The sequence below is a fragment of the Cydia pomonella genome, chromosome 3 (genome assembly GCF_033807575.1).
Source record: "Cydia pomonella isolate Wapato2018A chromosome 3, ilCydPomo1, whole genome shotgun sequence".
In the NCBI taxonomy this organism is placed as follows: domain Eukaryota; kingdom Metazoa; phylum Arthropoda; class Insecta; order Lepidoptera; family Tortricidae; genus Cydia; species Cydia pomonella.
In genome coordinates this window covers 16,484,723-16,506,867 of record NC_084705.1, presented here as the reverse complement: position 1 = coordinate 16,506,867, position 22,145 = coordinate 16,484,723, and the positions used below count along the sequence as shown (strand labels likewise).

Sequence of the window (22,145 nt, the reverse complement as noted above, 5' to 3'; positions counted from 1 at the left end):
ACCCAGGACCATCGGCTTCGTAGGTAGGGTCACTATCGACTAGGCCAGGCCGGTCGTCAAACACACACACAGGTCGGTCGGTTGTATTTATCAATACAATCAAGAACAATACGACTATTAGCGGCATTGAAAGCATTGTTAAGAAAAAAAATGAAAACAGAGTTATTATGAAATTTTAAGTATTGACGTAGGTAGAGTAGTAGGTATGAATGTTATTCGTAAACATTAGTAAGGAAGAAACACGAAAATTATCTAAATATTTATCTTTAGACTGCAGTAATCTCCTTTACTGATGTAATTTTAGCTTATTAATAATCAATGAAAACTGAAACCTTTATGCACTTGTAGTAAAAAAATAGGAATTACTTTTGAAAACACGGGGTTGTTTTTAGAGATATGTAACGTTGCGTTGTAGAGGTTTATATCGGGTGTGGCCTGTAACAGGAGCAAAAATTGACTGACTGACCCATATTTGTTCAGCAACTTTTAAAAATTAAACTTCCTATTTTTCATAAAAATAAATATTATCTTCAATGTACGCTGTCATCAGTGGAATTAGGGTTGCTTGTCACACTTTAAATACTCGTATAACAAATTGCGATTCATTTGCAAATCAATTGCAATTGCAAATCATTGCGTCTTAGAATAAACTTTAAAATGTGATAAAAATCAAAAGACAAGTTTTTTTCGAAGGTCGCTGAACAAAATGTTGGTCAGTTTGAGGAGTACAGCCTACAGTTTAATTTATTGCTCATGTTACAGGCCACACCCGGTAGGTATAGAGCAGCTAAAACCCGCTGAATAGTGAATAGTTTCTCCGTTCCTGTGCTTTTTTAATGTTTAACGCCTGATTGATCACATTCGATTCATCATCATTCGTCAAGACTAGGGATAATGCTGATTGTTCATGTCTAAATTATTATGTGACACTGCTGACTGCATAATTATAGATATAAGTAGGTAGGTATACCTACATACTTGATAACTTATACGCTGCTTTTCATGTCAGTAGTTAAATTAAAGCCAATTCTTGGTTAAAGTTATCAGAAAACTCATTCTACAATTATCCTGCAAGAATGACGTAAAACATAACCAGATCGTCCGACCAGTTTGCCTTCTACGGGCCGTGACGATGTTATCGTGTTTCACATGCGGTTATATATATGCACACCTGAAAGTCTCGAAATGCCACCTTAGAGCTTGAATTGACTGGGTTTGAAAAAAGTTATGGCTGAATGTTAAATAAAACACTTATACAAAGTAAAGTATACAAAAAAGTGCTTATATATTTTTGAATATTCGAAAAATTACTGTCGAAATCAGACTTGAGTGTCTACAACTACTTACTGGGTCTCATGCCTATTAACTACTTGCTGGGTCTATATAGCTGGAAATACTATGCTCAGAGCAACATGAAGACATAAGTTAGTAAAAATAAAGATTAAACACACATGTGAGAGCTTAGGTTATACCTGTACCTTGTTTATTTTATAACAACTTAATGAAACAGTAATTACAGCAAAAAAATTAAACTAATGCTTTTTGTACAACACATTTCATAACAAATATCTAAATGTAAAAACAATACATATGTTTAATCGTTTCCTAATACATTACCTTGCAGTTACATATTCGTGTGCGAGGGGCGATGCAAATAACCCGAACAAAAGCGAACATAAAAACTGCACTGTTAATTACCCCAGAACCGGCATTTGAACACCGCTCCTCAATTATGCACAAACAAACAACAGCGTCTGAAATGAACTGTGAGTTATGTTAGCTATAAAATTTACTGTAAAAAATTTAAAGTCGAAGGCCACCTCCCGTTTGAGTGCCAGTTATACCAACCATAGTTAACAGGCTTATCAACGTCACAGAGCAGAGTTCTATGAGACTTCCCATAAAATCAAATTTGGGACGGTTTAGTGCAATCGACCCTAAGTGACTAAAATATGATCCGAAAGTCCCTACAGGACTGTCATGTTTACATATTCTGAATACAGCTTAGCAGCACATGGAGCTGGCGAGATATAATTAATCATGTTTTTTACTGTTTTCTTCTTTACTTTATGATATATGTATATTACTATTTTTTACGCTTTAGCAGTAGTAGCAGCCTGTGTGGTATTGCCCGCTGCCGTGGTACCCGCGGCGGTGGTGGCGGGCGCCGCCGTGGTGGACCCCGGAGCCGTGGTAGCGGCCGCGGGCATGTAGGCCCACGGGATGAAGTTCATGAGCCACGAGGTGCCCGTGTTAGTCATTGTCACGTTCATGCCGTTGGCTGGCGCTGCAACATACATGTATTAACAAATTTACTTGACTCTGTGTGGGCTATACTCGTACGATTGACACGAAGACAGTTAATATAATACACAGACAACATATAGACAGGTAATATTTGTGATAATATATATTATGCCATGATCACGATACACTTTATAGATTATATAAAGCACATATAGAACTTATATAATGTATAATATAAGATAAAGTAATACTACAATTTAATAATCAATTACGTTTCGTTTAAAAAAAAACCGCCAGTAATAGAAATCATAAAAGGCTTTTGTTTCTATACCAGGCCTATAAAATAATAATATAGGAGGCAAACGAGTAGAAGGATCGACTGATGGTAATCGATTACCGTCGCCCATCACAACAACACCAGGGGGCCCGGCCAAGTAGACAACCGTACATTGACAAACGTCAAACGAAACGACAAAATGTATCGGGATGACAGATGCTACGAAAAGTAACGTGACTATTACTATACATTATTTAAGTTTCGATTTGCGTTTTCTTACACCGATTGTGATCTTGGCTAGGCCCCTCGAAGGGTTGCAAGTGCGTTGTTCGATTTAAAGATGGGAGCACGCTCTTTTCTTGAAGGTTTAAAGGTTAACTATTGTCCACAGGAGAAAAAACTTGTGTGTTCGTCAGAACCAGTTTTCTCTTCTGTTGACAATAGTTAACAGTTTGTGGGCATGTAGGTAATAATTTTAGCATACCTATCCGCATAAAAGAAGTAGTTTTTCATGTGGATTAGGGTTCAATAAGAAAATTAACCTTTATAGCCCTTAACTTTTGGGTATGCCATGGCTACACAGGAAAGACGTGAACACAGTTTTGTGTTTGACTCTTATGTCAAAGCAATGAACTTACGTATGACGAGATTAAAAGGCTGCTGCATTCCCGATGGAGCTGTGGTCGGCTTAGTCTTAGCCGGCTTGGTAGAGGTGCAGCTGCCACAAGGGTCGAACAAGAAGTCGAATATGTCGCCGTCCGAGTAATCATCATCATCGTCGTCGTCGCACATCAGGTCACACCACATTTGGCTGCCGAATATAGGCTGAAACATATTTATATGTAACTACGATGGGTTGAGATGTCTCCATTTCTTTGGTAGACTACGTTAACATATTTTTCAACACGCTTGTTCAAAACGTCGTTTTTATTCCACCGATTTTTGGCTCCAATAATCCTAGATATTAAACACTCGTGTTTTTTCATTATATTATCCGACTGAGTTAAGAAGGTAACTGATTGCTAATGATATGCATGGAAACAGAGCCTTCTTAATTTGGTCGGTAAATAAAAAAAAAATAACCAACTATTAGGTTTCAAATGTTAGTTCAGGAAGGATTTATCAGACCAAACATAATTTATAGATTAAATTATCTCGTAAATTACATTAATGAATAAACATAACATTTTATCGATTTGATCTACATCTGTCGAATAGAAATACGAAAATATTAGCTTTTTATTATTATTGGCTGTTTGTCTTTTTCGTTCGCGCCTTTGCCTTGCGCGCGCATTGGAATCGTGCGTAAAAAAAACTCGCTGGCGATTTCCGTATTTGTCAGAAAATTGGAATAGTTTTGCATGTTTTTAGTTTATATATTTCATTTTCAAGCATTGGAAATGAAGAACACATAAAATTGACGCTTCCAGTAATACTAATAGAGGCAAGAGCCGAGAACGATAGCTTTTACCATCAAAATCGGGTGAAAAATAATTGGCGGCATATGAAACTTTTATTCAATGGAAAATCAGCAAAAACGCCCTGACTTTCTTGGAAAACGTGTTGGTAGCTTACTTCAATGAACTGGCGAAGTGCCTACAAGCCCAGCACGCTTTGGTGCAATTATTCGATGTTAAAACTGTAAGCCACCATTTGTACTTTTACTGTTTTGACAAAAAAAAAACTAATTTATAAGTTTTTGTTTTTTCCTCGCAAGTGTGTTGAAAAACGTCGTATGAAACGCGTGTGCATTGGTCATTACCCACATCGACTTTCTTATTGCGCGCTCGCTTACAGCTCGCGCGAACAATATCGCCTCGTGTGTAATGACCAACTTAGCACACTTGCATCATAATGTAATATTGTGAGCGAGAAGTTTGTATACAATGCTTTTATAGACGATCGTACTTTTTAGGGTTCCGTAGCCAAATGGCAAATAACGGAACCCTTATAGATTCGTCATATCCGTCTGTCTGTCCGATTATGTCACCGCCACTTTTTTCCGAAACTATAAGAGCTATACTATTCAAACTTGGTAAGTAGATGTCTTCTATGAACCGCATCAGGATTTTTACACAAAAATAGAAAAAAAACAATAATTTTTGGTGGTTCCCCATACTTAGAACTGAAACTCAAAAAATCTTTTTTCATCAAACCCATACGTGTGGGGTATCTATGGATAGGTCTTTAAAAATGATATTGAGGTATCTAATATCATTTTTTTCTAAACTGAATAGTTTGCGCGAGAGACACTTCCAAAGTGGTAAAATGTGTGTCCCCCCCCCCCCCCCTGTAACTTCTAAAATAACAGAATGAAAAATCTAAAAAAAATATATGATATACATTACCATGCAAACTTCCACCGAAAATTGGTTTAAACGACGAACGACGAAACCCTTCATGGGCGAGTCCGACTCGCACTTGGCCGCTTTTAATTTAAAGACATCTATACCTACATTTAAGACGATTCTAACGAGCTTAAAACTCAATGAGATTAGATTGACTACAGTTAGTTTCTATGCCTGTGGGCGCCTTCCTTGGGTCATTAAACCAGCTTGATGGTACAGCTTCGAAATAGCAAGCGTAGAGAGATACAGCGAGTTTCAAAATTGCACGGCTTATTTTGCTGCTGGGTGTACAGCATCAAAAGTAGCGGATGAAACAACGCGCCAAAAGTATCTGATATTCCGTATAACTTTTCCAAATGTAGATAATTTTCTGAAATTCGCGTTCATAAATATATCTTTTACAGTCTTAGTTGTTCTATATTAAAGACATCACTTTTTGTTAAGCTGTTACAGAATGAAGAGTTATTTGATCCGCTACTTTTGATGCTGACTGTACATACTACATTATTATAATATTGCATTGTCATCGAAATTACGTAGAGTCAGACCAAGCTTTAAGTTTGCAGCGATTTTGATAGCCCAGCCTGTGCAAGTATTAAGTAAACGTCGTAATTTCATAGAAGTTTGACTTTTTTTTATTTGTCTATTTTTAAAGTTATAGGTCCTAGCTTCCAGTACGGGCGACCTACAACTCTTATTACTTTGTTTTATATTTAGCATTTTAATGAATATTGATTACTGTTATCGCGTACAAGTATATAAAAAGTTTCACGTTTAAAATAACACTTGTCTGACTTTAGGAAATATAATTTTCAGCTCAACTGAAAATCGCGAAGTAAACAAATTAACTTTGCAAGATTTGATTAAAGACAGGTATACAGACAGCGGGTGAAGAGAATCTGAATGAAACACTTGTGATAAGTTTGTTACGTCGTTTGTATAAATAATGCTATGTACTTATATGCACAAAATCATACCGGTATGTGCAGTATACATGGATATGACGAAGGCCTTTGACTTCGTCGACCATGAATTATTGTTAAATAAGCTATACAGATATGGTATACGAGGTAATGCCCACGTTCTGATCAAATCTTATTTAAGAAATCGGAAACAGATTACTCAAGTGAATAGAATATGCCTAGAAAGTAAAATTGAATGCACGTTCTCATCAGATACACAAGACATAATACGCGGGGTACCACAGGGTAGCGTTTTAGGTCCTTTACTGTTTAATCATCTTCCACTAGCCGTTGAATATCCTATGATACTCTTTGCTGATGACAGCACGGTAATCATCTCAGGAGAAGACTCAGATTTAGAGACATACCAACTAAACATTAATAGAACGCTTGAACGAATAATTGAATGGATGAACAAAAACAATCTGAAAATTAATTTATCTAAAACAAAAACAATGATTTTTAGACAAAGAGTTAATAAAAAGATTGACTTAAATATTAATTATAGGAATACACAGATAGACGAAACTGAAATGACACGCTTTTTAGGATTACATTTAGACAATAAATTGACATGGAAAAAATCAAATCGATGTAGTATGTAGTAAACTAGACCAATATTCTTACGCTTTATATAGCCTTAGGAAAGTAGCTAATCAATCTACTGTGCTTACAGCGTATCACGCCTATGTAACGTCCACTTTACGGTATGGAGTTATGTTCTGGGGAAACTCCACAGATAGAGAAAGAGCATTTAGAGCACAAAAGAAATGTCTTAGAGCAGCATGTTATGAAAAATCTTTAGAGTCATGTAAACTCTTGTACACAAAACATCAAATATTAACTTTGCCTTGCCTTTTCATCTATGAAGTAGCTATACATGTAAAATTTAACATAGGTCAATATACAAAACTTAATAGCATTAGACATCAAGGAGAAATATACGCAAAACCATTCAAAACGGCCTTACTTTCCAAAAGTGTATTTGGAATGGCACCCAAATTATATAATAAACTCCTAAAATGTATCTTAAACTGTAATAATCAAAAACATTTTAAGAAAATTTTGCACGACTTTTTATCAAAAAAAGCCTACTACTCCATTCAAGAGTACCTCTGTGACACATTTTAACATCATCGTGTAATATTAAATATGAGACCGCTTTTGTTAACTTATATGTAAATGTATTGTGATTTGCATGACTTATGTATTAAGTAGTAGTAAGTACCTAGATAATAAGTTTGACTGTTTGTACGCCTAATGGTAAGACCATGGTGATCCTATATTATTATGTTCCATCATTGTATCTACCCGTGTTCTACAGACAATAAATCTATGATGAATTATGGATTATATAGGTGCACTTACATTACATACCGTCGGATATTGGTTACAATAGTTTGACTTGTTACGAAACCTGTGCCTGTGTTAGAATAAGGTTTGGAAAGCAGCACCTTGTTTAACGCCCTACAAGTGGGTACTGCGCACGTGGTTGATTCCATCTATATCCCCTATGTATATAGTAAGTAAGCTACCCTTCTGATTCAAAGATTCAATAAACACGCTTCCGACAACCCACTTAGCGGGTTGTTTTTAGGAATTAGGCAGCGATAAAACTAAAATCATGTACTTCTTTCACATAATTTCGGGTCAACCTATATTTGTTTTACACATAATAATTGTATTATTATGTTTCATTAAATTGACATGTACGGCACTATGCCGCAGCGGGATATTTTTTGTATTTTATTTTAAGTTTAGTATCATTTATTTTTAGATTTTGGTTTTAAGTTTTATAGTTTACTTATATAATTGAATTTGTAAATATTAATTGACACGAGCACCTCGGTATGGAATTGATTTATAAGCTTTTAATCTAAAAGTTTACATGGTATCAGTTCTGACCTTAGTGAAAAAAAAACGCGTGATTTTATTGATGAGCTTGTATGAGCAAATAATTAACTCGCAAAGACCTATTAATAAAAATATATTTAACAAACATATAATTTATATGTCGCTAGATCATAAATCATGCCCTACTCCATCTTTATAAGCAATATTATGAATATATAAAATCATACGGTACGTTAAGATTTTTATCTATTGCAAGTTTAATTTAAAAATGCCTTTTTATTAATTACTCTAAATGTGTTAAAGTTAAAACTGATTTCGAGGATGGGTCTGTATCACTAGATACTATTGAGTCCTCTAGAAAACGTATTCCTATCCTATTGTAACTTAGAACAATAAAAACGTTATATAGCTTCCGATGCTTGATTTTAATAGGTAATTGTTTATAAGGCCATTTCACCATGGTAACAAACCTGTGCAGCCAGCATCTTCGCGCTGACTAAAACTGCCAGAAAAACACACAGACGCGACGCAGCCATGTTTCAGTTTTTATGAAAAACACTTTACCACGCTCCCGCTATACTTATAGCCAGGTCTTTACGCAAGAAGCCTCCAATATTGATGCACGGCCAAAGAATATGAGCCAAGAAACACCGCTTGTAGATACATGAGGGTATTGTGGGTTGATTATTTTTTTATTTATACTTCTACAAGTCGACTGAATAACAGGACTCTTAGTGCGTTTTCTCTAAAATCACCAAGGACACATTCAGCCCACCTCACTGACGATAAGTCGCGTTAGGTATTCTTTCCTTTACACTCAATATCTTCTTGTAATTGTCATTTCGACGACCGATCTGATCTAGTATAATTGTCATTTCCACGACCGATCTGGTCTAGTGGGTAGTGACCCTGCCTATGAAGCCGATGGTCCTGGGTTGGAATCCCGGCAAGGGCATTTATTTGTGTGATAAACCCAGATATTTGTTCCTGAGTCATGGATGTTTTCTATGTAAGTATTTACGTATTTGTATATTATATATATATCGTTGTCTGAGTACCCACAACACAAGCCTTCTGGAGCTTACCGTGAGACTTAGTCAATTTGTGTAAGAATGTCCCTATAATATTTATTATTTATTTATTTATTAAATCTGCCTATTTAAAAGCCTTAAAAAAAAAGAAGGAAGTTATCAATTCGACTTTTATAATACGAGTATCTACTTATAGGTTAATTATAAGAAGCAAAAACTCTCTGTAAGCTATGCCTTTTAGAACCATCAAAATTGTAAATAACTTAGTAACTAATTTAATTTAGATCTTATATAACTTCGTAGAATATTATTTTTATAGCCTGTATACATATGTAATGTACACACCCAAATTGTAAGCTACCATTACGGAGGAGCGTTGCTTCTTAATACAAGTATCTTCATTACTTAAAAAGAGTCATCGGCACAGCTGTAAAAAAGTTTACTTATAAGTTACGAAATAAATATTTTTTATTTTCATTTTTTCATTTTTCATTACGTTTATTGTGATATAAATTTCTGTTACGAAATAAGGATTATAATAGAAGATACCAAGGGATGAAAGCTCCCCATTTTTGTTAAGGTAGTTGGGATAGTCCGATACTGACTCTACATTTCGATACGAGGAAAGTAAAATAGACGTGCATTTAGAAAAATACGCCTAAGTATACACTTCAGTAGTACGAGTCTTGAGAGTATTTTTAATTAACAATTTAGGTAAAAATATCGCTATTTATGGAATGGAAATTGTACAATAAATTATTTTAAAATTTAAAACCAAAATTTTGCTTATCGTAAAAAAGAGAAAGAAAACGTTCTTAGAAAGTGCAGTTTTCTAGAGCAGAAACGCATCATTTTCTGCAGACTTTTAGAATAACAAAGACCCACTTTCCGAGTTTCCGAGCATGAAAAATGAAAAATAATTAAGAAAGCGTATTTACCCTCGCAGTCATACGGTTGCTGGGTTTACCCAGATAACCTGCGTCGGCGTCGTAAGGTCGTAACACAGGTCCGCGTTTTCAGTCCCTCACGTATTACGGTGTAGCACCAAAGTTTAGTCGGTCCAAGCTAACTATGTACAGTCAGCATGAAAGTAACGAATCAGACTACACATCAAAATTATCTACCATTTTCATAACTTAACAAAACTCCCATCCCCAAAAATGTATCTCTTCCGTCATAATAAGTGTCTCTCATCTTAAAGGCCGGCCGGCAACGCACTTACAAGAATTGCGGGTGTCCAAGGGGGATGGCAATGCTTACCATCAGGCGATTTATCTGCTCGTTTGCCTCCTAAGTATATCTTTAAAAATTGTAGAACAATTAGACTGTGACAGATACTTTACAACGCGAACTGGGTGCGTAGCCAACGTGCCAATCGTTAACGCTCCGTAGTTAACGAAACGCAACTGTCGCTTTCGCAGTAATATAGAAGAGTGATAGAGAGAGATGACTACGCTACGCTACAGACCGTTAACGAGTGGTACGTTGGCTAAGCACCCTATAGGGATATAATATATCTGTTCGGAAAATAATTCCTGGATAGCAGAAACTCTTAGTGTGTTGTTTCATCCGCTACTATTGATGCTCTCTACAAACTTTGAAATGTCAAATCGATACGCTTCATTTTCACGGCACATTTAAACCTATATAATGTCACGCTGCAATACTGGTGCAGTACCTAATGCAGTCAGCAGCATTACTGCAGGAAACATCTAATTTGATACATATAAATGTCTCAATAAACTGTCATTTTTGACGTTTCCTGCTGTGATGCAGTCGGCAGCATTACTGCAGCGGCATTGCAGTGCGACATTACTGCAGCACTAATGCTAGTGTAGTCTAAATCTGAACTTTCAACTTGAGACGAGAACATTATTGTGATTATAAACCTCATCTCTCTGTTGTGTCACTATTGACTTTTTCATGGAATTTGTTGTCATCTGTAAAAGTTGTCTAAAGTTTTATTCTTTGACGTCGCCTTCGGGTAAATTGTGGAAATTGTAAAATTATTGACGCGCCACCAAGATATTCCATAAGAGCGACTATTCGATTCTGCCCGCCTATTGTTGCCTGAGTGGTTTGGACACGGTCAAGTTTGAATGTCATAACTATCGTATGTGTACCATAGAACGTGCCTATGCTGATTGTGTTTGCAGACGAATCCTGTATAGCATACTAATATGCTTCAAACAATGTTCGTGCCCTATCGATTCTTCGAAAGCAGTTAACGTGTAAAGGTATATTCTAACCATATGTTACAGTTCTAAACTGACTTAAAGACGACGCTGCTTTAGCTTGTGTGGACTTATATGTAAGGTAATCGTAAGTATATAAGTACTAAAATTCAAAGATCCTTTTAGAGAAGATTCGGCTAGTTATAACGTCTTTGCGCAATTCAGTTTATGATAATTGGAATTTGATATTTTGGCAATATGATGTTTTAATTGCAGGACTATAACAAGTAAGATTTGGGTCATTTCTACGACTATAGTTCATAGGTTAATTCACCTTTTAAATCATCCACATCTACAATGGCATGTCGTCAGCATAATACAATTCCTTCTTCGAGCAGAGACATGGTGCCTCTACAAAACAGACAAAGAAACTGGACACTTACCACCTGAGGTGTCTGCGGTCTATACTCAGGATCAAGTGGCAGGACCATGTTCCCAACTCTGAGGTCCTGCGTCGTTCCGGAATGTATGGCATGGATGCCTTACTAATGCAGCGGCAGCTCAGGTGGTGCGGGCATGCCCTCGAATGGATAACCACCGCTTGCCTAAAGCTGTTCTCTACTCTGAGTTGGCGGTGCGTAAGCGGAAGCACGGTGGTCAGCCCCCGCGCTACAAGGACGTGCTCAAACGGCATCTGAGCGCTTGCGCCATCGACCCTGAGCGTTGAGAGGAGCTTGCTGGAAAGCGGTCTTCTTGGCGTTCTACCATCCATAACGGTGTCAAAACATTTGAAGATAACCACCTCACTAGCCTAGACATAAAACTCCAGTTACGGAAAGAGAGACCTAAGCCCTCCTAATACGCGTACACGTTCAACGCAGCTGGCCAATTTTACTGTCCTGCGTGCAATAGAGTATTTAAGAGCAAGTTCGGCCTGGCCAGCCACATTACATTAGAAAACCTTATAGTACAAAAGGCGGTCTTAATGCAATGAGGAATTTTCTACCATTCAACCTTTACGCAAAGCAGACAGATTGTGTGATTGTAATTTCATGTTATTAAAGGTTAGATTTGACAAATCTGCACGTCATCGTGAATGATTTTCTTGCAGCAACTCTCTCCGAGTTAGATTTTGCAGATAATTGATTTGAAGCAATTGAAGCACTTGGTTTTGTAGCTATCTGTAACGGTTGGCTATTTAATTAAAAGGTCGGTAAAATTATGACAAATTAATCTTTTATTATTATACATTACGATATTTAAACCGAAATAAAGGACATATCTCAAGAAAAAGTGACCAAGGCCTCCACCTCCAGCTTGCCGCGTTAGCAGATGAAGCTGGTTCGATTCCAGCCCCGGGGTCCTGGAAGCATTGGTCACTTTTTCTTATTATATGAAATATGACATGTATATCGGTTTATAAATTATAATCCGAAATATAGTATTTGGTGTTTCTACTTGAAACAACACAAATTAAAATATGAAAAGATATATTTTGTTGTTACGATATTTTATTATTTTTATTAAAAAGTATATAAATAATTTTGGCAGTATCAGTGGATATTTTAGATTCGGGATTTAAAGCTTTTCAACAATGACATTAGATTACATACTTAACATTAGGATATAAATATTACTATTACATTTTAATATTTTTCTTTTGTAATCCTTTCCTCGCTATTTCAAATACTCTGGGTATACTCGTAGGTTGTCTTGGTGTAAGCTGTCAAAGAAACCTTCACGCTTTCAGATGGTACATGTATGACTATGGTTGGTCTCTTAGCGAAGCGCGAGAGGCATATCTGTATTTGACCATGTCGGGTACATTTTGTGAATTCAGCTTTTTAATTATCCTGTGCTACATCGTAGGCGAGGCCGGGTTTCTGCGGTTTCTTGGAATCGACCGGCACGAGCACTGGCGAGTAGTCGGCGCGCGCCGGCGTGTCCTTGCAGTCGTCGTGCGGGATCGCGAACACGTAGTTCATGTCGACGTCGTATCTGGCGATAAAGGACGGAATATACAGTCAAATGACATATTTTTCTACATAGGCTCTCTCTTGCCGAAGATTGGGCAAAGTGGAGAAGATTCAGTAGGAAAGCGGACCCTGGCGCTAGGCCGGGAAAACGCTAGGCTGAAGAAGAAGAAGAAGAGACTCTCTCTTATTATCTATCGATCGATAGCAGACAAGCACATGGTTCGATGGTATTAACATATTGTCACTTAAATCAAATAGGCGTTGTCGACTGTACGCACTGGTATGGTAGACTAATTAATGCAGATTCTTTGCATTGATCAAAGCGTAAACTCTAGTTAGGCTACTCTAAATCATTGTTTTATAAATGCTAGTTCCAACGTCGATAGCCTTGAGGTAGCTTTACGAATGATGGTGTTATGGAGCTCTGAGCCCCTACCATAAAAAACGAAAATCGAAGCTTATTTACATGCCCCTCTATTGCTCTTGCATATTCGAGCGAGATCGAGATAACGAAATTTCGATTTTTCGCGGTAGCCCCTCAGAATTGAGCCTTTTAGTTAACTCTGCTCAGCGCAGTAAAGTAGATCTTGTCATAAACTATTATGCGCTATTACAAACCTGGGTAACTTATCCCTGAGATACGCCATTACGTTCTTGGGCAGCGTCGTCTTTCGAGACAGGATGAAAGCGCTCAGATACCGGGCCTTGTCCTTCGGCTCCGCGCAGTGCAGCAGCAGCGACCAGGTTTTATACTCCGTATCTAGCACGTACGTGTTGTAGATGCCGTCATCTAGAAATATATTATTTGTTAGGTCAAGCGCAAACAACGCATTTATGTTACGTGCGGCCAGCCTCTTGACAGATATCCAGTGATTCGATTACGGCTCAGTTAGTGTACCTACTATACACTAAGACGCTTGTGGCTATTTTTTGGGCTGAATGAACGCAACACGCGTGACTTCCTCCCGTTTCGTCTTAAGGTCGCTAAATCGCCTCTGCCGATAAACTGGGCCCGAAAACTATACTAAGTACTCTAGCCGTTTTTGACCTACAAGGGATTCATTATAAGCATCATTGGTTGCTTACAGGTGCTCTCAGCATGTGTCCAATGGGCTGGTTGGTTGAGGTCCACGCGCCAAGTAATGTTGCCGAAAAGATTCTCCCCCAGAGGGTCGTCCGCGAAACGGTAAGTGAAGTTCATCGTTACACCTGGCGTCCACCCACCATCTGAAATAAAGTTGATAACCATTCAATAAATCCAGGTCTTAGACTTTTTACATACTACGTTGGCAGCGGTTCTAGGAGGCCCACCAATGTAGGTAATCTGTATGCTACAATATACGTGTAGTAAAGGTAAACCTGTTTCCTCTTATTTTTCTCGAAGAAGAATACCTCTTTCGGCACGGCATGGGGACCACTCTTACCTGCATCAGACCTTAAGGTATAAAATAGACTAAAGGTATATAATATACACTTGTATATTATACAAGTAGGTTATATACCTTACTTCTACTAATAATTTGTGTACTTGTCTTATAGCTTGATAAAACCTAAAGGTATCCTCACAATGAAGCTATAATGGCAGCTTTAAGTATTTCAATAAGTTTAGTTTCTGTTAGTTACCTGCAGCTGGCACATGGTCGTCTTGCGCGAACACTGATTTCATACAGCTGTATGACAGGGCCTCCTCTGCGCTTGCATAGTACTCCACCACATACCAGTCACCGAGCATCTGAAAATATACTTGACTAAAAACTCTATACCTAGTTAGTTTTTAACAACAGAAACGTCTGCGAACTGCTATTAAGCTTAGAATAAATTTAAAAGTGGAAAAATTACTGCCTTGGATGAGACTTGAACTCACGGCCTCTGGATCGATACTTCAGCAGATATAGTTAGTAATCACTAGAGGTTACAGATTACCTCGTTTCATCATAAATAAAGTAATTGGTCCTTTCATTTCTAATTACTGATAAAAAAGCAAAAAAAACTACTGATAGTTAACATGTCTCTACGTCGTTACAATTATTATTCAAGACTTTTTTGATACGTGCTTTCATCACGCGATCACCACGTTAATTACATGCATGACATAATTCAAAAATACCTACAGAAATAGTTATTTTTGCAACAAGAGAGGAAAGTTGGTTTTTCTTGCGAGACTCTAAAACACGAGATGTAATAGTTATTTGTACAACAAGAGAGCAAAGTTTGATATTTCTTCGAGTGCTTGTTTTGAGTCCCGTGCAAGCGAAAGACTCTATAATAGATTCACGAGCGTAGCGAGTGAATCTAATTTAGAATCTTGAGCGTAGTAAGGGACTCAAAAGCGCACGAGATGTAAATAACTTTGATCTCGTGTAGTACACAAAAATTTTCACGTCAGTCAGCCATCAAAAAATACAACCTGAAAAAATGTAATCCGTCTTCATCACTATTTCACTCATGTTTTCTGAAGGTATTCTAACAACTAACTTTAATTACCGCAATAAAACAAAACGAAAGATATTTCAATAAAATAATACGAAAATAATGAATTAAAGAACATCAATTGACAGTTCAATCGACAACTTTTTTTTTGTAAAAAAAACTTTGTAAGAGCCGGTCCGAATTGCGGATACTACTATTTGTCAACTATAGTAGAGATCGTTAAAAATAGTTAAGTAGAATTATTTACTGCGTAACAATTGCGTAAATTTGTATAAGTTCATTGTTTTGATTGTATAATAAAATACGTAAAATATGGTGTTTTTATTAAATTTTAAACTTTTATTTCATTAATTAATTATTACGAATGAAGACTCGTAGGGTGTTTTGGAACGATGCGGTCTGACTTATTTCGGGGGTCTATTATAAACCGTCAATATACCGTTGAATTACGTATGCACTTTTTTGTCTCTTTCTTTTTGCTAATGACGTGAAAGGGATAAAGACAATATAATCCAAATATTTCGAGCTTGTATTAGGCCCCGCACGTTGAAATGACATTCGAATCTAAAGGTCACTTGAATGTTATTTTGTCTCACTCGGTGAGCAAAATGCGATTTTGCTCACTGTTTTTAAGCAGCAAATTACCCTTGTTCGAGCTGCTGACGTGAAAAATAACTTTGCTCTCGTGTGACACCTACAACTTTTCACCTCAGTAGTGAGAACATATTAAAGAATTAAAAAATGCAACATCAAGTAAAGTTAATCATATTTATTTACATTCATGAATGAAAGGCATCATCATTATGACGAAAGCTTCTAGAAATATAATTAAAAGGCTACTTTGTCTCACTCCCTGGAGTGACGAAAGTCGCACTTTCCTCACTCCCTGGCGTGACGAAAGTAAGCTTGTTCGAGCTGCTGAGGTGAAAATTATATTGTTTCTCGTTTAGGCTACAGTTGTATGTATACATAGAGATACTCGTAATAGTGTATTTTTTACAACTGGTTTTTCGGTAAGCTCTATAATTATTAGCAGGTCAACGTGATTTTCTACACATGCTAAGTGACGACTTGGGCGTTAGTATATATTATATCGTGTCATACACGACTACGCGCGCCTTGCTTGATTGGTATTGTCATGTTATTAAAGGTTAGATTTCATAAATCTGCGCGTCATCAAATAATAATAAAATAATTCTGACTTCAAAGTTTAGTAATCGTAAAGAAATTAGATTCTGTTAATTAAGATTCAGCTTTTAGTCTTAATTTCAGTTATTAAATTTACCAAAAAAACAAAACAATTATTTGTATAGTAGGTACCTAGTAATAAACGGATAATATCGCGTATTGTTTTATTTTTTTCATTGCGGTAACCTAAGAAAATGTTTTTATGACAATTTATTTTGAGTAGTGAAGTTTAATCGACTTAAAAAAGAAGGAGATTATCAATTCGAACGTATTTTTTTGTAAGTTTCACTTTGATTTTCTTTGCAAATGCTATTACGATTACAAACAGTTTGGTGCAATCGGCCCGTTCGATTTTTGTTGGGATTCGAGCTTTTTCCAACATTCCATACTTTAGAATCCCATTTATTCCGTCTTCATTTGCATTATTTTAATATTAAAGTCTGTTTAAAATAGTACATTACGATACAAGTGCGAAAAATAGGAAATTCGAAACGAGTGGCGATAAATTAAAACACGACCGAAGGGAGTGTTTTCAATCGACACGAGTTGCGAATTATCTATTCGCACATGTATCGTATAACGTTTTACAGTACATATGGCCCTTTAAATGTTTGACACAGTAACGTAATATGCTTATTTGCGCACTAGTGCGCTAAAGTAGCACCATATGTACTGTAAAACACTTTTTCTGTTCTTGGCTTGTTAAGTCGAATCCCTTTTTAAATTTGTGCCCCGCCTCCTATTACAAATACTTTGCGAAGAATGTTTTGTCAGGCGTTTATTCTAAATGTGTTTAATGACATTTAAGCTTCTAGGCCAAGTTTGGTATCGTTTTCGTATAAATCGGGGATACCAAATTCATTTATGGTATCATATTGAACCCATTCCGAAGTAAAAAAAAAAAAATGTAAAAAAAAAAATACTTACCTATATGGCAACAAGACTATTTACCGTTAAAATAACGCATTTTTATAAAAATGGCCGCCAAAATAAGACTCGACCTAAATCCAATATAAAATTTTCAGTTATGTTCAAAGCTTAAATGTAAATAAGGTTGTGACCCCAAAAGATAAACAACCTCCAGAAGATTAACGTTTGGTAACGTTCATACATAACCCATACCTACATATTTGATGATGACACTATTTTAATTTCAAACAATGTAAGGATGTGAACAGCGAACGAAAAAAACATGGAAGACTAACGTCATACAAAATATCAGCGTCATACATAACGAACCAATTGTAACTCGTCAACGTTTAGGTCTTGTCTTCTTCGACGAAACTTCGTTTGACCATGATTAGTCAATTTTAACCACCCAAACTACGATTGGTGTATTATAAAATAAGGCGCTGTGATTGGTTGTAGCGTTGACACTTGAAAATACATAACAATGGAAACCAACTCTATGTAGACGGTTTCATGCGATATAGAACGTTTTAAATGCAATATTTTTGTATGATAATTTATTATTTTATTTTAAAGTGTATTAATATACAGGCTTATTATTTGCTCGTTTGTCGCACGTGTTTAAAGGCAATTAAGCCTCCAAACTAATTAGTACATTGTATCTTTCATCTTATAGGGCACCTGTGATGTTTAGTTAGGTGGCAGAGAAATATGTCTGATAGAAATTAATGTAAATTTGACCAGAAAGCAGAAAGTAGAAATTAATGGAAATTTGAGGTCAAAATCGGAAAAAAATATAGCTGGCATTTGGGGTTTATGAATTTAACTCTGATCAAGTGATCAAGATGAAAACCGATATCTGAAGATCTGAGAGGCCTTTTATTATGAATTTGATATCAAAATTGAAAAAAAAAGGCCGTAGGTTTGAATTTCAGAATTTATCATCCGATCAAGATGAAAATCGATATCTGAGGATCCGAGAGGACCTTTCTAACGAATTTTAGGTCAAACATGAAAAAAAAAAACGCAATTGACCTCAGATTCATTATAAAAGTCCTCTAGGATCCTCAGATATCGATTTTCATCTTGATCAGAGCAAACATGCAGAAATTCGTATTGAACACGTCGTCGTCGTAGGAAGAGTTTGTATGGGAAAATATCATTATTGTTTTTACTATTTTCCTTGCATTCTTTCCACCGTTCAAACCGTCCCTAGACCTAGAAATATTCCAATACCAAAATTAGCCAAATCGGTCCTGCCGTCCGCAAAATTAATGAAAAGTTATAAATAGCAGCGAGATACTAGCACTAAGTAAAAATGTACACATAAAAAAGCGCCACCTACAACGACGATTGGTATTTACTATCAGGAATTTAACTTATTAAAACAACAACCAGAACAAAATTAAAATGAAAGTTTCTTAATATCAATGATTGATAAAATGCATAACATCATCCCCATATAAAACCTGTTTTGATCAAGAGAAATCAAAATAATATGATCCTAGCTAAACTGTACGTGAAAGGTAATCCCATATTTTTTCCAGTGTTTGTTAGAACCACTAGGACATCATTTATCCGCACAATAAGGCATATTTCTTTTCTTAAAGATATAATTTTAATACTTCTTACTATGACTGTGACAACGGGCCGCCATTTGCGAACTAAGTAAACAGGCCGCGTAGCCAACGTTACAATCGTTAACGCTCTGTAGCGTAGCCCAGTCATCTCTCTCTATCACTCTTCTATATTAGTGCGACTGTGACAGTTGCGTTTCGTTCGCCACGGAGCGTGAACAATATGCACGTTGGCTACGCAGGCAGCTCCGTGGCACAAAGTTGACGCTCCGCCTGCTTCGGCACAATGTGTGTGGGGTCATTTTGCAGAGCTAGTTCTTCATCTATGTTTATTATCAATCGCTGACTGTGAAGGTTGGAAACCTTCACGAAACGACGTTTACGAAATATTTATTGTCGTTTTCCTTATCATTGTTACTTTGCATATTACAAATTACAATTGGTATATGAAATATAACAACATCATATGAAACATACGCTATGTTTAAAAGCTACTATAATTTCATAAAATAAATATACTTAGGTAGAACAGAATTCCAGTTGACGTCCGCATGGTTATCAATGCAGCGTCCGACGCCAACGCGCTGTACGAGCTACAAAATAATAATGTTGATACTAATCTGATTCATTTTTTACTTAAGTAACACGACGAACGTCATTTATAACGACCTAAACCAAATAGAAACCGGCTAAGAGCATGTCGGGCCATGCTCAGCATAGGATTCCGTAGTTACTCTTCTGTCACAATAGGCTAAACTGGAGCTATTAGAATAGTAGATTGTTAACCAAGGGGTGTAATGGTATCTTTTACCCGAGTTAAACAAATGAACAAATTTGCATAATCAGTACCTAAATAAATTAATAGACGTATGGCGTATGGCATGATACTTATTTGCAATCGAAACTTTACATGTCTAAAGATAAATACCCCGTAGCGAAAATGATTTAGATGGCTATATAGATGAAAAAACATATATTTTAGCAAACTGCAGTTATTTAAAATGATTCATTAAAGTATGAAAAAGTAAAGTACAGTATAATTCCTAGACATAATGCATTGTACATTGCTACAATGTGGGGTACCCTACAGTGTGAAGTATTGCTGGAAAAGTCTTTCAAAACTTATAGGGGTCTTTTGACATTTTTTGATAAAGTGAATGTGTTCTAATATAATCGCTGCGAAAGAAATTTTGTCGTCGTTTCATTCATATTCATATTCGTTTATTGCACCCATGTACATGGGAACGAAGTTTTGAAAGACTTTTCCAGCAATACTTCACACTGTAGGGTACCTCACATTGTAGCCTCGGACAGACAGATGGACATGGCGAAACTATAAGGATTCCTAGTTGACTACGGAACACTAAAAATTGTTTTTTTAATACACTTTAGGTCGTACTGTATGTAACTATGTAATGGAATCTAAGGTAACTAATTTAACCATCTTCCAAGGATCGTAGCGTCATGAAAATTGGCAACTGTATGTAGTTCTGATGACAATATAATAATATGGTACTGTAGAACTGATCTGATGATGGAGCCGGAAGATATGAACTGGAACTTCATGATGGAACATCGTATCATAGCTGTGTTTGGATTTGTTAGAAAAGTCTTATAATGAAGTTTGACCACGATTAGGTTTCAAGGTCTGATGATGAAGCCGGAAGATAGGCACTGGCATTCCATGATGGAATATCGTATCATAGTCGTGTTTGCACTTCTGAGAAAGGTCACGTAATGGACTTTGAACACGATCAGGTTTCAAGGTTATAACAAACCACCATGCAACCTACACCATAAAAAAGCGTGTTTTTCTAGTGTTTTTTAAACTATTAATTTATTTTTGTCAGGAATACACTAACGTGTAGGTATATTAGGCGATTGAATCATTTCAAAAATAATGTGAAATTAAATATCATGGGGAGAATATAATCAAAGTAAGATTATAATAAGATAATAACTATCAAATGATAAGTCTTTATAACATAAATCTTATGAGATGAGATTTAATTAAAAGGTCTTTAGTGAGTTAATTTATGTATGGCTATAATAAGATTAAGTTAACTTAAAAGTTGAATCAGGTATAATTATGTTAATTAGGTTGGTATCAAAGTCGGCGTTTTTACTATTTGTATTTAATGTCAACTTTTATTGATATTCCTTATGAAAACCTTGGTATAAAAAGCGGTTTTTTTACGGTTGGCATCTATTGTTGGTTTTAAGAATAGGACTTTTTTTAGAACCAACTGTAAGAAAACCTAATCTTATGCACACACTTTATTTACGGCCAAAACAAACCATAGGTACCCACTTATACCTACGTAAACCACTTCGTTTCAAACATATAAATAACATATTTTATTCGAAAGTACTACTTGCCTGTTGCAAATTGAAGTGCGGGACAGCCCTGACTTCAGGACATTTAAATTTATTCACAATTCTCGCTGCACTTCCACTGATCAACACAATCACAGCCACTAAAAATATTTGTATAGCCATTGCTCAATTCGCCACCAAAACTAAAGTCAAATATACCAACTACCTATTTATGTCAATATTAAAAGGCGCACTAAACGTATCGGTTAGTCGGCAGTTAATGTTGAACTAACAAAAGGGAATTGTTATCATTTTGTATGGGACATTTGTTAATGTGGTCGAACGCTGCTAGAATGCCATTATCTGATAATGTGACTCATTTTGTAGGTAGGTTTTTTCTGAGATATGGATTTTGGGTTTAGATCCTTAATAGTTAAGTGATTAGACTAGTATTGTCTGGCTTATCTTAAATATTAAGAATTTGTGTTGGCAGGAGATTTTTCGTGTCTGTTTTATTTGAATAGGTAATAACTTAATTTAAATTGGTATTAGGGTAATACCTGATATCTAACATACAATATTGCCATTCACAATCTGAAGTGTGAACATTCAGATTGCGTAGTATGGTGGGTATTTCATCGGTGTCGCAGTTCTCTGACCACTTCTAAACCTTGTTGCAACGAGATAAGGCCTACCAACAGTACCTACTAGGCAGCTAAGTATGTTGCCGTTACTTAGTCATAGTCATTTATTCCTAGAACAATATTTAGGTATAATTTAGGAAAATATAACTTATTATTGCTGGCTATTTTAAAATTGAATGTCGAGGTTTGTTTGAGAGAAATTTTTCTTGTCA

The 22,145-nt window shown here is 36.1% G+C and overlaps 2 protein-coding genes across 2 annotated transcripts; both read right to left on the bottom strand.

The window, feature by feature from the left end:
* Positions 1-1,261: 1,261 nt before the first annotated feature.
* Positions 1,262-8,863, bottom strand: LOC133516169 (uncharacterized). Its single transcript, XM_061848950.1, has 3 exons — positions 8,159-8,863; positions 3,163-3,349; positions 1,262-2,287 (listed from the first exon to the last, which is right to left on the bottom strand). Exons 1-3 carry the CDS (start codon positions 8,222-8,224, stop codon positions 2,094-2,096), a joined length of 447 nt encoding a protein of 148 aa, XP_061704934.1. The 5' UTR covers positions 8,225-8,863; the 3' UTR covers positions 1,262-2,093.
* A 3,248-nt stretch (positions 8,864-12,111) lies between these two features.
* LOC133516168 (uncharacterized) lies at positions 12,112-21,944 on the bottom strand. The gene is made up of 5 exons (XM_061848949.1): positions 21,353-21,944; positions 14,493-14,601; positions 13,956-14,096; positions 13,488-13,659; positions 12,112-12,891 (listed from the first exon to the last, which is right to left on the bottom strand). Exons 1-5 carry the CDS (start codon positions 21,470-21,472, stop codon positions 12,738-12,740), a joined length of 696 nt encoding a protein of 231 aa, XP_061704933.1. The 5' UTR covers positions 21,473-21,944; the 3' UTR covers positions 12,112-12,737.
* Between the last annotated feature and the right edge of the window lie 201 nt (positions 21,945-22,145).

Coding starts and splice junctions, on each gene's coding strand:
- LOC133516169 (XM_061848950.1), bottom strand. CDS start 8,224: ATGGCTGCGTCGCGTCTGTGTGTTTTTCTGGCAGTTTTAGTCAGCGCG. Junction 3,350..8,158: donor CGAAGATGCTGGCTGCACAG/GTTTGTTACCAT, acceptor AATATGTTTCAG/CCTATATTCGGCAGCCAAAT. Junction 2,288..3,162: donor GCCTTTTAATCTCGTCATAC/GTAAGTTCATTG, acceptor TGTATGTTGCAG/CGCCAGCCAACGGCATGAAC.
- LOC133516168 (XM_061848949.1), bottom strand. CDS start 21,472: ATGGCTATACAAATATTTTTAGTGGCTGTGATTGTGTTGATCAGTGGA. Junction 13,660..13,955: donor GACACATGCTGAGAGCACCT/GTAAGCAACCAA, acceptor ATATATTTCTAG/ATGACGGCATCTACAACACG. Junction 12,892..13,487: donor CTCAGGGATAAGTTACCCAG/GTTTGTAATAGC, acceptor CTTTATCGCCAG/ATACGACGTCGACATGAACT.